At 40.1% G+C, this 17,829-nt stretch overlaps 1 protein-coding gene across 3 annotated transcripts in view; it reads left to right on the top strand.

Annotated features, from left to right (window-relative positions):
• Positions 1 to 375: 375 nt before the first annotated feature.
• LOC115160218 (myosin-binding protein C, fast-type) overlaps positions 376 to 17,829 on the top strand; it is a gene marked incomplete in the record, with an annotated part of 51,498 nt that continues 34,044 nt past the window's right edge. For 2 of the 3 annotated variants that reach the window (XM_029710621.1, XM_029710617.1), the window contains 1 exon segment: positions 376 to 509. In XM_029710621.1, coding sequence (XP_029566481.1) covers positions 488 to 509 — 22 coding nt within the window. 3 annotated transcript variants of the gene reach the window in all.

The raw sequence follows: 17,829 nt of genomic DNA, 5'->3' as shown, positions 1-17,829 counted from the left end.
GATGATTGGGGCAGCGGTTACATACACGAGGTGCAAGTCAAAGTGCTAGAAAAGCAGCAGATGTTGCTACGCTCGCAGCATAGTTTCCCTCTAACATGACAAGTATTCCACAAGTTTAATACGTCGACCAATCTCATGGTAAAATAAACCCCTTTCACCACTCTCCACCTTCTCACCCTCTCTTGTCTCCCCCACCTTATCACTCTTGCCTCTCACTTCGTTTCCTTGGAATCCTCATTGGTTTCAAGTGACAGCCTCTCCCTTTCTCTCTCTCTCCCCCTCTCCCTCTCTCCCTACCTTCCTCCCTGGTGGGTGGGTGACTTAAGTGCCAGGAGAGCTTTGAATAAAAAAGAGAGAGAGAGAGAGAGAGAGAGAGAGAGAGAGAGAGAGAGAGAGAGAGAGAGAGATAAATAAAAGGAATAAGCACAGCAAGCCCTCAGACTTCCAGCCGAGACGAGAAGGCACTGGGATAGCCACTGGGATAGTCATGCCTGAAGCCGCTGATGCAGGTATGCACCTGAAAGATCATTAATTTGAATCAGTATGTGGAAAGTATTTCTGTTAGAGGATGCATATCTAAGATGTGAGGGTGTAAAGCGCTAAATTTCAAAATGTGATAGGATTTTTACATAGTTGTTAGATATTTAAATAATTGTTCATTTGTTTTGCAAAAGTGGCGTACCGTAGACATATTGTTGCAGTGTTGAACATGCATTCTGATATATATTTACGTTAATGTGCATAGAGTTATTTTATTGTTAGTAAAGACTACTTCATAGAGAACTCTGTCTAAATATGGAGAAAGGAGTGGGATGTCTCTCCAAAATTCCTCACAGAAATGCTTTATTTGAAAGTCATAATTGTTGTCTTCTCATGAATTTAGTAAATTGAGTTGTCAATTTACTAAACAGTTTCGAAAGTGATTGTTTTGAGCAAATGCATAGCTAATATGAATACGTACTGCACAGAATATGAATGAAAATACATTCAATGCGAGAGCAATTTCCAAACAGTGCACACGGATGTCATTTATAATACTGTTAGTAAGCTACAGTACATTTCTTAAACCAGACTGCATGGAATTTGGTTCCAGCTAGCAACAACCTGATGTAAAAATGTACTGCATATCTTAGGTTGGAGAGGACAAAATAATGGAGGAAGAGCTTAGTACATACTGTATGTCATGTCAGAAGATGGAGAGAGGAACAGATGGCAGGTGCAAGGGAAGTGGTTTGAGGGACTAGTTTGCTGAGAAAAATTACTACACATACAGAGGGTCTAATCTCATTGCCCTCTCAGTTTCGTCACTGCAACACAACATGAACTTGATCCAGATAATTACTATTGGTGTATGACACTATAGGGTGACCAAATGCATGTGTACAGAATCAGATGAGCTAATCAGGTGACGCAGTCATAAGCGATGTATAGCTTACACATGCCCTAGGAAACTGATGATGTGTACAAGTTTAAAAGTGCAGGCTCTTGCATATGTGAAATAAATTATCATTCGTGATGGCTTTACTATGGAAAACTCAGCAGTCGTTAAGTTTTATCAAATCAATTGTACAGTATCAGGGGGAAGTTTTGTAAAAATAAATAAAATAATTATGAATAGTACAGTTCTGTGTAAGACGCATTCTGTGATTTCATACAGATATATGCTCCCTCAAAAGGTAAAAAAAAACATCAAGAACATACAAAATGTGGACTATAAGCTCTGATATATTGATACCGTGACAAACCCGGAAATTGTATTTGTATGAGACGTAGAAATGTAACAAATTGAGCTGACATCACAACCAATGGATTGGAACACTATCTACTCTATAATTTACTATCTGATATGTGGTCATAACACTTATGTCAATTCAGTCTACTAGTTACGTGTCCAGAAGTACGTGTATTTTAACCGCTCCTCAGTTTTTCCCAAATATTACAGCTCATACAAAAGCATATACCTCACCGATATTCACACATTTTCTGCACCTGTCCTGAAAAACACAAAAACATTTTCTTTCAAGGTTTACTTCCATTTGATTTTGTTCCACATTTGCTAGCTGGTTTCGCTCCAGACCTTTGATTTATACACACATGCATGCCAGGGAAGGCATGCATTGGGAATAATACCTGTCTTGGAAGATTTAATTTCCTGGTTACTCCGCAGGACTGTCGTAAAGTTGGTAAATATACTGTTGTTTATGATAATGTCATTTAGCTGATGACAACATATCGAAAATAAGCTTGGTAGCGTCATGGCGTTTGAATCCCAACTTTTCCTACCTATCAAAGTTAGACTGACACTTAGTAACCCAGTAACGTTTGGGTATGTCATGACTTCAATCTTGTCATAAAACTTCACGCACTATATTTAGTGATGTGTGTCTATGGCGGATTTCAATATATGGTTGGCTTCCTCTCCTCTGAGGAGCGATCTGTCCTCCTTTTTAACATCCACTTTGACTAAGTGTTACCGTAAATCACAACGCTGACGGTAACCTGAGAGAGGGACTAGAAAAACAGAATGTGAGAGGGAGATGAGTTTTGAAGACACCACGTTGATTTCAAGCCAGAACGATTGGCCTTGTCTTTCTGTCGTCGCTGCTCTACCACCTTTTTCCCTCTGACAGAAAATCTCTATATTCCTTTGACACGTATCGCTGTCTGTTTTACACCGTGTTAGTCTTCAATGACAGTCTATGAAGTCTTGAAACGTAATACACATTAAGCACTACTAAGTTTTGAAGCCCCCACAGCTCCTTATCTTTGTGAAGGCCTATTGCCACATTTCCAAGATTTCCGGACTTCTGTCCTACCATCTGTCACCTATGATACAGTGACCACTGTAACCCCCATAAACTTTCACCTCCTTTCATCTACTCGCGTTCTCCCAGAGCCATCCTTTTTCCCCCTGAATTTACAGGTGGTTGGGCCTTAAGATAGATATGATATCCCCTTGCCATGTCGGAACCCCCGCCACCATCTTAGACCTTTCTTGGCCCCGTCCTCACTCAACCGCTAACCTTTGACTGCACAGCTCAAATAACCACCACCCTACCTGATTGACGGGTTCCTGTACATTAGGCTTACCAGAAAAAAACTCTAAATATAATATCATTTTGAAGGACAGATACAAACAGTTTATTTCAGTATGAAAATACTCTGAAAATGTAAAAGTACATTACAGTTTAATAACAAACTTCTGCCATAAAGATAAAAAAAACAGGAAATACCAATTTGTACCAAGTATTTACGTAGTTTATAATCATTCATAAACGATTGACATACATTGGGGCAGCTTTTCTGCCTGTCATTTTAGCTACTCAGGATACAGAATAATCTACTCTGTGTATATTTTACCCGTTTGTCCTTCAAACTACTTATCAATGCCTTGGGGGGGTCTTGCATTTCTGTGTCGTTCCATTATTAGGTAACCATAAGACCATTTCTTTCTTTTTATCACTGATCTCTCTCTTCCCCCTTCTCCCAGTTAAAAATATCCCGACTTCACCTCTAACCTTTTTCCTCATCTACATTACTCCATCCACATTAATATGATATCATGCCGGCATATAAGGTTTTATCGTATCCAACTTGCAATATAATTTGCTATAAATCATGATCTAATCCTCCTTCTGTCTCTACAGATGTAGGATCTTGTAGTGTATTTGAGGTTTAAAAAGGCTTCTGAAGTTAGTAATTTCCACTTAGAAATGTCAGAAATGTCCCTTATGAAAATGTATCAACCCCTACAAAACTGTCCATTAATTACAATCAATATAATAATTCCTTTTTCCTGTTGCTGCAGGATTATTTTCCTGCTGTAGCAAACTGGCTCAAATTAAGATCTTTCATCTGTACCTTTTGAAAAAATATAGTCCAACCCTTCCTATTTGAACTAGTTTCTCATCCCACCATTTCCCGACTCCTCTCTCAAAAACTTGACAGGTCTGCTTTCAACGTAAGTGGAGAGAGATAGGGAGAGAGCAAAGGGTGGCAGGTAGCCTAGTGGTTAAGAACATAGGGCCAGTAAATTGAAAGGTTGCTGGGTTGAATCCCTGAGCCAACTATGTGAAAAATCTGTTGACATTCCCTTCTGCAAGGTACTTAACCCTCTGGATAATAGCTACTGCTAAAATGTCAAATTAAATGTAGAGATGACAGTTTGTTGGCCATAATTCCTTTCATCTCTGCAAAACATTATGGTGGCAAAATGAACTCTTCATCATCCTCTCTCATGTTTCCTGTACATCTTTATTTTGTTTTCCTCAACATGGCTTGTGCAATGCACTTCCTGAAACCAGAAAAGGAAAAGGTTGGCACTCAAAAAACATCGTTATTCCAGTGTTCTTGCCACTATTACATTTTTGGGCCATATTGTATTGATTGCTTTTGAAGGCATTCTCCCAATATGATGTCACTCTTTCAAGACATACAGCGCCTTCAAAAAGTATTGACACCGCTTGACTTTTTGTTGTGTTACAGCCTGGATTTAAAATTGATAACATTTTTTTATTTTGTTTCGCTGGCCTACACACAATCTCCCATAATGTCATAATTATTAAAAAAGGAAATGCTCAAATGTCTTGGGAAATGGCAAACCTAAATAAGTTCAGGAGAAAAACTTTGCATAATAAGTTGCTTGGACTCACTCTGTGTGCAATACGTGTTTAACATGATTTTGAATGACCTACAAATACAATTATCTGTAAGGTCCCTCAGTCGAGCAGTGAATTTCAAACACAGATTCAACCACAAAGACCAGGGAGGTTTCCCAATGCCTCGCAAAGAAGGGCACCTATTGGTAGATGGGTAAAAAAAAAAATCAAAGCAGACACTGAATATCTCTTTGAGCACGGTGTAGTTATTAATTATTATTATTAATTACACTTTGGATTACACTTTGGATGGTGTATCAACGCACACCGTCATTATAAAGATGCAGTCATCGTTCCTAATTCAGTTGCTGGAAAGGAAGGAAACTGCTCAATTACAGAGTTTAACGGCTGTGATAGGAGAAAAATTAAGACGGATCAACAATATTGTAGTTATTCCACAATACTAACCTAATTGACAGTGAAAAGAAGGAATCCTGTACAGACTAACAAATATTCCAAAACATACATCCTGTTTAAAAGAAGACACTAAAGTAATACTGCAAAAAATGTGGCAAAGCAATGAACTTTTTGTCCTGAATACAAAGTATTATGTTTGGGGCAAATCCAATACCACACATTACTGAGTACATTTCCGATATTTTCAAACATAGTGGTGGCTGCATCATGTTATGGGTATTCTTGTAATCGTTAAGGATTGGGGAGTTTTTCAGCATAAAAAATAAAGAGAATGGAGCTAAGCAGAGGCAAAATCCTAGAGGGAACCCTGGTTCGGTCTGCTTTGCACCAGACACTGGGAGATGAATTCACCTTTCAGAAGGACAATAACCTTAAACACAAGCGCAAAGCTACACTGGAGTTGCTAACCAAGAAGACAGTGAAGGTTCCTGAGTGGCTGAGTTAGAATTTTGACATAAATATACTTGAAAAACTATGGCAAGATCTGGAAATGGTTGTCTAGCAATGATCAACAACCAATTTGACAGAGCTTGATGAATTTTGAAAAGGATAAAGGGGAAATGTTGAACAATCTAGTTGTGGAAAGCACTTAAATAGATTTACCCAGAAAGACACACTCTTGTAATCACTGCCAAAGGTGCTTCTACAAAGTATTGACTCATGGGTGTGAATACTTATGTAAATTAGTTATTTCTTTAAAAAATGTCTATACATTTTCAAAAATTCTGTTTTCACTTTCTTATTATGGGGTACTGTGTCGATGGTTGAGAAAAAAAGATTTAATCAATTTTGAATTCAGGCTGTAACGCAACAAAATGTGGAATAAGTCAAGGGACTCCCCATTGTAGGTTTATACTTTACCTCCTTATCTGTCTTGTTTCTGTCAAGGCTCTCTTCATGGCAACTTACAGTGAGCTCCAAAAGTATCGGGACAGTGGCACATTTTTTGTTGTTAGGGCAACAGACCAGGAGATATGTCTGCCTCCCCATGTAGGATTAATAAATCTTATCATCAGGACTGTCGTTTGAAATCACATTGATTTACCACAAGGCTTAACCGTCCTCCAGATGCGTCCATAAAAGAAGCCATCTAAGTGTCTGTGTATGGCCATGTTGCACCAGATCACATGCTCTTAGATAAAGATAGCAAGACTGTAACTAAATATACAGTATCTGTTTCTATGTACATATTTAAAATAATTGTATGATATGGGCTGACTATTACATCAGTCCCGGCCTAAAGTTCCTATTGGCTCAGGGCCAAGGTGGGCAAGGTCAAGGGGGCTGATTAGTGGGTGGAAGGTCCCTTGAGAGGTCAGAGGCGTGACCTGTAAACAGACTCTTCACACTTCCAAGGCAGCGAGAGCCCTTCCTCACGCAGCAGACTGGCCATAAATATAATCAACTCTAGCTGAGGGGGAGAGGGATTTTAACAGCTGCCCCTCCAAATTAAAAGAACTTGGACTCAAAGGACCATTCAGTCACTGTCCCAATACTTTTGGAGAATTGCATTGAATTGATTGCTTTTGAAGGCAGTGTTCCCAATATGATGTCACTCTTTCAAGACATACCAGTGCCTTCAAAAAGTATTGACACCGCTTGACTTTTTGTTGTGTTGCAGCCTGGATTTAAAATTGATTAAAATTTAGATTTTGTTTCGCTGGCCTACACACAGTGTGTCAATGACCTCCCTATCATCACTACACAGCATTTCTCGAATGAAAAGTAAAGAAATGAGTTGTATTAATAAATCCTTTTATCAGGACTGTCATTTAAAATCACATTGATTTACCACAAGGCTTAACCGTTCCTCCAGATGCGTCCATACAAGAAGCCTTATAAGTGTCTGTGTATGGCCATGTCGCACCAGTGCTACAGTAGATCACATGCTCTGAGCTAAAGATAGCAAGACTGTAACTAAATATACAGTATCTGTTTGTATGTAGGCCGTCATTGTAAATAAGAATTTGTTCTTAACTGACTTGCCTAGTTAAATAAAAGGTACAAATAAATAAAAGTACATATTTTAAATAATTTTATGGTATGGGCTGGTGGACCCCTATTAAATCAGACCAGTGGTGTGGCTACGATCCGATCGATGTTCCTTAGACTAGGTACCTTGTAGTCCTCACGCTTGGTCTTGATCATGTGGCTGTCTTGCTTTGGCTTGAGTACTCCTGGTCTGCAGGAGGAGGTTTGTGCAAGGTCTTTAGCCAGCTGCATTCCAGTGCTCCTAGGGTTACGGAGCACTGCCTCCTGCAATTTTGGCTGTGATGAGACGGGTGGGACCAGTAGGCCACCTTGAGGAGCAGTTGGCCATTGCAGCTCAGCCGTCCCATTCGCGCTGTGCTCTTGGGGGCTTTGACAAGGTGATTGGTCATGGCCTCCTTGACTTAGATCTTGTGAAGGACGTGGAGGTGGCGTCCCTCACAGATGTTGCAGAGTTTCTTGAGGTTGCACTACTCTGCTGAGTGCTATCGGTCACATCTGGTGAGAGACAGAATAACAACAAAAGAATCCAGAAAAACGTATGTCAAAAATGTTATAAATTGATTTGCATTTTAATGAGGGAAATAAGTATTTGACCCCTCTGCAAAACATGACTTAGTACTTGGAGGCAAAACCCTTGTTGGCAATCACAGATGTCAGACGTTTCTTCTAGTTGGCCACCAGGTTTGCACACATCTCAGGAGGGATTTTGTCCCACTCCTCTTTGCAGATCTTCTCCAAGTCATTAAGGTTTCGAGGCTGACGTTTGGCAACTCGAACCTTCAGCTCCCTCCACAGATTTTCTATGGGATTAAGGTCTGGAGACTGGCTAGGCCACTCCAGGACCTTAATGTGCTTCTTCTTGAGCCACTCCTTTGTTGCCTTGGCTGTGTGTTTTGGGTCATTGTCATGCTGGAATACCCACCCACGACCCATTTTCAATGCCCTGACTAAGGGAAGGAGGTTCTCACCCAAGATTTGACGGTACATTGCCCCGTCCATCGTCCCTTTGATGCAGTGAAGTTGTCATGTCCCCTAAAGCAAAACACCCCCAAAGCATAATGTTTCCACCTCCATGTTTGACGGTGGGGATGGTGTTCTTGGGGTCATAGGCAGCATTCCTCCTCCTCCAAACACGGCGAGTTGAGTTGATGCCAAAGAGCTCCATTTTGGTCTCATCTGACCACAACACTTTCACCCAGTTGTCCTCTGAATCATTCAGATGTTCATTGGCAAACTTCAGAAGGGCATGTATATGTGCTTTCTTGAGCAGGGGGACCTTGCGGGTGCTGCAGGAAGTCAGTCCTTCACGGCATAGTGTGTTACCAATTGTTTTCTTCGTGACTATGGTCCCAGCTGCCTTGATATCATTGACAAGATCCTCCCGTGTTGTTCTGGGCTGATTCCTCGCCGTTCTCATGATCATTGCAACTCCACGAGGTGAGATCTTGCATGGAGCCCCAGGCTGAGGGAGATTGACAGTTCTTTTGTGTTTCTTCCATTTGCGAATAATCGCACCAACTGTTGTCACTTTCTCACCAAGCTGCTTGGCGATGGTCTTTTAGCCCATTCCAGCCTTGTGTAGGTCTACAATCTTGTCCCTGACATCCTTGGAGAGCTCTTTGGTCTTGGCCATGGTGGAGAGTTTGGAATCTGATTGATTGATTGCTTCTGTGGACAGGTGTCTTTTATACAGGTAACAAGCTGAGATTAGGAGCACTCCCTTTAAGAATGTGCTCCTAATCTCAGCTCGTTACGTATAAAAGACACCTGTGAGCCAGAAATCTTTCTGATTGAGAGGGGGTTTTTGACATGCGTTTTTCTTAATTTTTTTGTTGTTATACTGTCTCTCACTGTTCAAATAAACTTACCATTAAAATTATAGACTGATCATTTCTTTGTCAGTGGGCAAACGTACAAAATCAGCAGGGGATCAAATACTTTTTTCCCTCACTGTACATACATATACACAAAAATAAAATAAAAATATCACAACATCCTGTCCCTTCCCTCCCACACCATCTCATATCCCCTGTTGGCCAAAATTCTTACTCCTGATCAATAGAAGGCAACTGTTCAAAAAAGAAAATTTAAGGCTGCCATCTCAATAAAAAGTAATCAGTACAACCTCTCAAAGTGTTTAAAAATTGTTCTAAGTGTATAAAAGACATGAGATCTTTCAACCAGGCTGATACAGTGGGAGGTTTGGAGAATTTCCAATTAAGCAAGATCTGCCGGCGGGCTATGAGGGAAGCAAACACTACAGCATTTGCTTTACTTTTAGTGAGACTAGGCAACAATGACAGAACTCCAATAGCTATCAAAGGACAAGGCTGCAGGTCGATATCTAGAATTTTAGAGAGAGTATAAAAAAACGATGGTCAATACTCAGAAAGCTTACAACATGAATAAAACATAATGGACGTGGTGTGCCGAAGTGATTGAACATCTATCACATGTCATTTGTGTCAGGGAGGAATTTTGTACGCTTTTCTTTGGTGTAGTAATTTCTGTGCAAGACCTTGAACTGAATTCAACTCAATCGAGCACATGAGGATGTGGAGTTAACCCTACGAAGGCCCTCCTCCCATCAGTCATCTGTATGTTCAAGTTCACTAACCGTTTGTCTTGATTTTGTTTATTGGAGAGGGTTCAGAGGAAAGCATAATGTCATATAATCTAGAAATATCTACTAGCAATGTCTTGGGAGGTAGTTGAGGAAAGGTGGGAAAATGAAAGCGAACAAAGTTGCGGGCTTGAAAATAACGGAAAATATTAGAATGAGACAGATTACATTTAGCTACGAGATCATTAAAACTGGCAAACTTCCCATCTAAAAATAAATCTTTGAAACATACCAAACCTCTCTCTCGCCACAAAACAAAAGCCTGGTCGAGTTTGGAGGGTAAAAATAGGTGGTTGTTTCAGATAGGGCTTAGAAGAGATGGGGCAGAAAGTCTACAATGTTGACGAAATTGTCTCCAGATCTTCAAAGTAGAGAGCACAATGGGGTTTCCAGTATACTTTGAAGGACACAAGGAGCACAAGTAGGAGCAGAAAGGGAGGATGATTGGCAGGAGCGTGCTTCTAATGAGCACCAGTTGGTACTTGGAGCATTACACCAGATCATAATATTTTGAATATTGGCTGCCCAAGAGTAAAAAAAGTACATTTGGAAGTGCCAATCCTCCATCTTGTCTCCTTCTTTTAAATATTGCTCTATGTATCCTAGGTGATTTTCCTGCCCAGATAAAATTACTGATGACCCTATCCGACTTGGTAAGCAATGATTTTGGCAGAAAGATCGGAAGACATTGAAAAACGTATAGAAACCTAGGTAAAATTTTCATTTTAACAGATTGGATTCTGCCAGCTAAGGGGAAAGGCAGACTATCCCAGCATTGTAAGTCTGCTTTAACTTGTGTAACTAGACTTGCAAAGTTAGTTTTATGGAGGGTAGCCAGAGAATGTGTTATATTCACGCCTAAATAGGAAAATCCATAGGGCGACAGACGGAAAGGCAGGGCTCCAGGCGGAATTTGCTTGGCAGCGGGGTTGATCGGAAAACATTAACTTTTCTAAATTTTGAATTTGTAACCTGAGAATGATCCAAATGTGTTTAAAATATGCAATATGTTATCAACAGAGTTCACAGGGTTAGTGATATATAATAGTAGATCATCTGCATATAGTGACACTTTGTGTTCTTCACCAGCTCAGTGGATTCTAGTGAATGATGATGATCATTTTAAGGCCAAGTAAAGCGGTTCTATCATATCTGCAAAAAGGTGCGGGGACATTGGCCAACCTTGACGGGTCCCTCTGGAGAGGGGAAAGTATTTTGAATGTTGAGAGTTGGCGTGTACGCTAGCCGTAGGAGAAGAATAGAGGAGACGTATCCATGAGATAAAATTGGACCCAAAACCAAATCTTCACAAAATCTTAAATAATCCCACTCCACCCGGTCGAAAGCCTTCTCCGCATCAAGAGAAACAACAATTTTGTGGTCTGGAGAGACAGAAGGAGCGAGTATAATGCTCAAAAGACGGCGTACATTGGAAAACAGTTGTTGCCCTTTGATGATCATCAGATATGACACCCTGAAGGCAGGGTTCCAACAGGCATGCTAGAACCTTAGCTAATAGTTTAACATTAGCGTTCAAAAGTGAAATGGGCTGATATCCACTACATTCCGCCGGATCTTTATCTTTCTTGGGTATAAGTGATATGTAGGCTTGAGTTAGCGTCAGGGGGAGAGAGCCATGTGATAACGAGTCGGTGAACATATCTAATAGTATGGGGTAGAGTTGATCTGAGAATTTGTTATAAAAATCAATGGGGAAGCCATCAGGGCCTTGCCACTTTGCATTAACTTTAGACCCTTTGTTATCTCATCTAGATGCAGAGGGTTATCCAGAACTTTACTCATGTTCATATCAATAGATGGAATATCCAAGTTATTTAAAAAGTTGTGAATTTCCGTATGTGTAAGAGTTCCATGTCACCAGTCTGACTGGAAGCCCCAAAATGTCAAATGAAGAAAAAGGAAAAGAGAGATTGAGAGAGGAGCAGCATGAAAAAAAACCATCTGAATAATAAATAAAAAACCTTTAGAGAAACAGAAACAGAGCACAAGAATCTTTGGATAATGCCAACATAATGTTTAAATGGCCATAATATGAAGTCCACTAGGTGTTGCCACATGGCTGAGATAATGAGAAACATTAAAAATTAACCAGTAGGCTATGAAAAGGGTCAGCCCCTGTCTTGGTACATTTTTACAAACGTCCTTAGGTGGAAACAATTAAATAACAGTATACAAACGGACAACTAGCATTTTGGATATATACAATTAAGCAAACGAACCATGGGTCTAAACTCTTCAGGTAGTGCAACAATTTAACAAGAGTGAAATTGGAAGAGAAGAGTGATAGTTTTAGACTCCAATGTCATAGTGGAGTCCAAGATAAAGTGAATGTGACTGAGGACCATCAGTGAGCAACATCACCAATTAAGGCCAACGTAAACCACGGTAGTTCAGAATGTCCATCAATAACATTTAAAAATACAATTTAAAAAAACGTTAAACATCAAGGAGAGCCCCAATGAAAAATGCATTTATATATACACAAATATCGGTAGACAGGATCAGTGTCTAACTTGCGAGTAACAGCATCCAAAATTGCCAACAGGTGGCCAAACTAACATGTGGGCTATAGATTGCCATAAGTGGAACAGCAAAATCAAAGCCTCAGTCAAAATAAATAAATCAAAATGCTGCGCTTTCAACAGCGATTGTCTTTGATTAAGAAACTAAATGAGATCAAATGAAAGTTTAAGGTACAGTGAGACAGCATAGTATGTCATTGTCAACAACAAATTAGTTATGTGCTGCCTCAAACATACCTACTCTAGCTGGCAAACTTTAGCATAGGATTATTTCACGAGAAACGGATCGATAGATAGCCATAGATATATGTAGCTTAGTGTTCACCCGGTCACTAGGACTAACGTTACTCACATAATACAGGCAGGTGAGCAATCGATTGTATTTGAAATATTGCGAAAGGCCTGTTTGGTCTGCATGCTGTTATTTCACTGACATATTTGCCGTGTGTTCCCGATTGTAGGCTATGCCTTGTTATTGGGCTACAATCCACAGCGAGGCTATTTTTTAAAAGAAGCTATTCATCCTCTGTGGCTAAATTATAGGCCTTTTCATGGTGTAGTAGGCTATTCTGAATGATTTCATTTATTTCTGAACAGACAGCAGTAAGTCTATAACTTTGGCAAATGTATTTCAATTCATCAGGGGTGCCACAGTTCCTTCAGAACCCTTTGCATGGCTATGGTTCTCTAAGGAAATAAATGATGGTCAACGCTGGGGAGATGAGAACTGCAGGCTCATGTCTATCAGAGCAGACAGGGAGAAAGAACATAGAAAGTGAATCTCATTCTAGTAATGTGAGAGATACTGGCGCAATTCTCACAAAGCCACGGCCACGCATTGGTCTCAAACATAGGTTACAATGTTGCGCAAATCATAAACCCGGGCCGGCCCAACCCAAATCAACTCTTAGAATATTAGGCCAGGGCTGAAAATCTACTTTTCCACATTATGTTTTTTTTGTGGGGGCAGGATAATTAACAAAGAGGCAATTCAAATTAAAAAGATTTTTCATGCCACGAGAGGTACCGGATCCAACAAAACAGTCCAAAACGGAGAAGTGCCGGAACCTGTTCTGCTCAAATGAAACACTGGCTCTGTTCCTTGCCTCAGGCTGCACAGGTGGTTCTCTCACCAAGTGATCATATTTTCACCCATCAGACTATTCTCAATTTAATCTTGTCTTTACTAATATGTTAAATTCGTTTTGATTTAGAATGGCCCGTTATCAAATGGGCAAGAACAGGGGCAAGACTAAAAATACATCCATATACACTGGAATAGTGAATGGAAGCCACTTTTCCGCAGGTACATTTTTCACTCATGTTGGGTAGGCTACTCCGGTTCTGGTAATTTCGCTGCACCACAGGTAATATACCACTCAAACTCTGAATGCCATGGGCTGTCCAACTGTGCTTCTGCTGCTACCCAGTGCTTAATTTGGAAAACCAAGTGAAATCTGTTTGGGAACATCAATAGAAACATATTTCATGAAACTGTTGACATCTCTCTGAAAGGGCAACCAGTCAAGAACAAACACCATTGTAAATACAACCCATATTTACTTTTGTACATCATTATAACACTGGACATAGCCATAATATAACATTTGAAATGTGCCTATTCCTTTGAAACTTGTCAGTTTAATGTTTACTGTAAAAATGGTATTGTTTATTTCACTTTTGTTTATTATCTATTTCGCTTGCTTTGGCAATGTTACCATATGATTCCCATGCCAATAAAGCCCATTTGAATTGATTTGAATTGAGTTGAAAGCAATGAAGGAGAGAGGGGAGTAGATGGAAACTCATGGTGGTGAGATATTCTTTAATTAAAGGTAATGTGTCAGTCTATTAATTATGACATTTAAAAAAAATACCCTATTACTAGGATATTCAAAATCTAAAACAAATTCACTATAAATGTAGGCTAAATCTGCCAATTTTTGATTTAGGCTAGACCAATTATGTACCAAAGATATCTTGAATCAGTATTTTTTAAATGTTTTTCTGCTATGTGTAATATGTGGTTGGCTATGTATAGTATAATGGCACAATCATTATTTTAATTCAGGGTTTTTGGCAGGCAAGCTGCAGAAAGACGAGTAGGCTACAATTCACCATCGTTTATCAGAGCAATTTTGATGGCCAGCTAGCGAAAAAGTTTGCGAGGGTTTATTTAATGTTCCTTTGTTAGATTTTAGCTCATCTTGCTCTGGCTAGCATTAGTTGTTGATCTTGTTGTTGTTGATGTGCATAACTGAGGGAGAGGGCTTACCTTTTCATTGTTGTTTGATCAATGGGACTGTAAAGTTCCCAAATCTAAAAGGACTCCTGTGGTATTGACATATTTGCAGAAATCCATTCAATTGAATTTTGTGGCTTTTGGTAAATGCGTTCTAATGATGTAAAGTAGTGCTGTTGCAACTGCCTTTAAACACACAGTCCAGTTAAAAGTGAATGATGGCAGGCCTGTGTGGCAAATGGCTTGTTTTTATAAAGGCCTACTGTAAATCTGATTGGCTATGGCACACCGGTCTGCGTAGACTCCGGTCCTGGACGAGACAGATGTTTTTATTAGGTTTTATTTACTGCAGTGTCTATTAATTGTCCAAACGCACGGCCGCTTTCCCACTCTATATTGCTGTAGAATTGTCCCAAATGCCTTAGTATATATAATTCCCAAACATTCTAAGAATTTCTGAAAACGGGAAAAAGACCCATATTTAGGCGCTCGCTTGTCAGATTTTTTTTTAATAAGTATCATATTCTTCCTGGGGGTGTATATGAACAGATTTGAATAATGTTTCATGCTGCTAAAATGCTGTCAGTTCCACTTTAAATATTGATGTCACAAATGTATTATTTGTACAGTTCTTTATTACAAATGTTGTTATTTGTTTCATTTGACTGTGTAAAACCTAGCAGTACTAGTTATTTCTCTGAAAGTGAGGTGTCTACAGTATATAGCATTTTGCAAAAAAACATGATAATTTGTCTCTCTGAAATGAAACCATCAAGTGATAGATTTCAAACAAATACAGTACATGTCTGTCATTGAACAACCCCATGCCACGATTAGAATGTGAAAAACGCACCAATCTCTTTCGTAATTTCTTTAAAAAAATAAAAGCTAAACATTTTTACCAACATTTCTGCAAATGTATATATAGAGTTTTGGAATGAAATTCTTCATTTGTTATGTTACTGAAAGGGAATTACTACTCCTGATGCATTTTAGCATTTCAATGTTAACTTCATCAAAAGTATGACCGTACGACATATATAGGGCATATTGGATGCCCACGTCTGTATGTGACCAACCAGGTATCAAACCAGGTAGCGTGACTCTATGGACTGCATTGGTCCATTGAGCTGAAGCCTAGGCATTAGCTTTGGTAGCCAACACAAATATTTAAGTCTATAGCGAAGTTATACATCATGCAAGCATATTTCACCAAACCACCTCCTCTTCATGTAGATCTTCATGAAGCTATTGGAGGAGACTGACCAATCAGTGGCTAATCACTGTGGAGCCAGAAGTGTCAAACAGGGTGCTACTCTATAGCTGAAGTTCATATGGACAACCTAAGACAGGTTGTTCATCAGTGAATTAATGCTCACTGGGTCAACAGTCCTGTCACAGTTCACTCCGGTAGTTCATTTGAGACGTTAGTAGGGCTGTGGGGGGTCATGAAATTTTGTCAGCCAGTAACTGTCATGCAAATGCATTGCTGCTCTGCTTGTGTGGCAAGCAGGTTAGAAGATATCTAATCAATTGAAGATGTAATTAAAATGACAGAATTAAAAGTGAAATGAGAAGGAAAGGCTACAACGACCAAAAGCCAACAGGTAGGCTGCTGTTTATAATCCAAATGGAGTTATTTGCAGGCTATCTTCTCTCAGTTTGATGCAGTTAAGACAGGTACTATAATCGGATTGGATGATAAATAACTAGCAAGAAGTTTTTTATTTTATTTTAATTTCCCCTTTATTTAACCAGGTAAGCTAGTTGAGAACAAGTGCTCATTAACAACTGCGACACAAACAACATCACAGAGTTACACAAGGAGTAAACAAGCGTACAGTCAATAACACAATAGAAAAAGAAGAAAGTCTATATACAGTGTGTGCAAATGGCGTGAGGAGGTAAGGCAATAAATAGGCCATAGTAGCGAAGTAGTTACAATTTAGCAAATTATCACTGGAGTGATAAATGAGCAGATGATGATGTGCAAGTAGAAATACTGGTGTGCAAAAGAGCAGAAAAGTAAATATAAACAATATGGGGATGAGGTAGGTAGATTGGGTGGGCTATTTACAGATGGGCTATGTACAGCTGCAGCGATCGGTTAGCTGCTCAGATAGCTGATGTTTAAAGTTAGTGAGGGAAATATAAGTCTCCAGCTTCAGCGATTTTTGCAATTCGTTCCAGTCATTGGCAGCAGAGAACTGTAAGGAAAGGCGGCCAAAGGACGTGTTGGCTTTGGGGATGGCCAGTGAAATATACCTGCTAGAGCGCGTGCTACGGGTGGGTGTTGCTATCGTGACCAGTGAGCTGAGATAAGGCGGAGCTTTACCTAGCATCAACTTATAGATGACCTGGAGCCAGTGGGTCTGGCGATGAATATGTAGCGAGGGCCAGCCGACTAGAGCATACAGGTCGCAGTGGTGCGTGGTATAAGGGGCTTTGGTAACAAAACGGATGGCACTGTGATAGACTGCATCCAGTTTGCTGAGTAGAGTATTGGAAGCTATTCTGTAAATGACATCGCCAAAGTCGAGGATTGGTAGGATAGTCAGTTTTACGAGGGTATGTTTGGCGACGTGAGTGAAGGAGTCTTTGTTGCAAAATAGGAAGCCGATTCTAGATTTAATTTTGGATTGGAGATGTTTAATATGAGTCTGGAAGGAGAGTTTACAGTCTAGCCAGAAATCCTAGGTATTTGTAGTTGTCCACATATTCTAAGTTAGAACCGTCCAGAGTAGTGATGCTAGTCAGGCAGGCGGGTGTGGGCAGCGAACGGTTGAAAAGCATGCATTTGGTTTTACTAGCGTTTAAGAGCAGTTGGAGACCACGGAAGGAGTGTTGTATGGCATTGAAGCTCGTTTGGAGGTTAGTTAACACAGTGTCCAAGGAAGGGCCAGATGTATACAGAATGGTGTCGTCTGCGTAGAGGTGGATCAGGGAATCACCCGCAGCAAGAGCGACATTGTTGATGTATACAGAGAAAAGAGTCGGCCCAAGAATTGAACCCTGTGGTACCCCCATAGAGACTGCCAGAGGTCCGGACAACAGGCCCTCCAATTTGACACTGAACTCTGTCTGAGAAGTAGGAAATTACTTTTAAAGTGAGGAAATTACTTTAAAGTGAGGAAATTACTTTTAAAGAACGACCAGGCATCCTTGACTGACGGGATGAGGTCAATATCCTTCCAGGATACCCGGGCCAGGTCGATTAGAAAGGCCTGCTCGCAGAAGTGTTTTAGGGAGCGTTTGACAGTGATGAGGGGTGGTCGTTTGACCTCAAACCCATAGCGGATGCAGGCAATGAGGCAGTGATCGCTGAGATCCTGATTGAAAACAGCAGAAGTGTAT

This window comes from Salmo trutta, chromosome 2 (genome assembly GCF_901001165.1).
Source record: "Salmo trutta chromosome 2, fSalTru1.1, whole genome shotgun sequence".
Taxonomy (NCBI): Eukaryota; Metazoa; Chordata; class Actinopteri; order Salmoniformes; family Salmonidae; genus Salmo; species Salmo trutta.
This window is presented reverse-complemented; position numbering and strand designations above follow the sequence as displayed.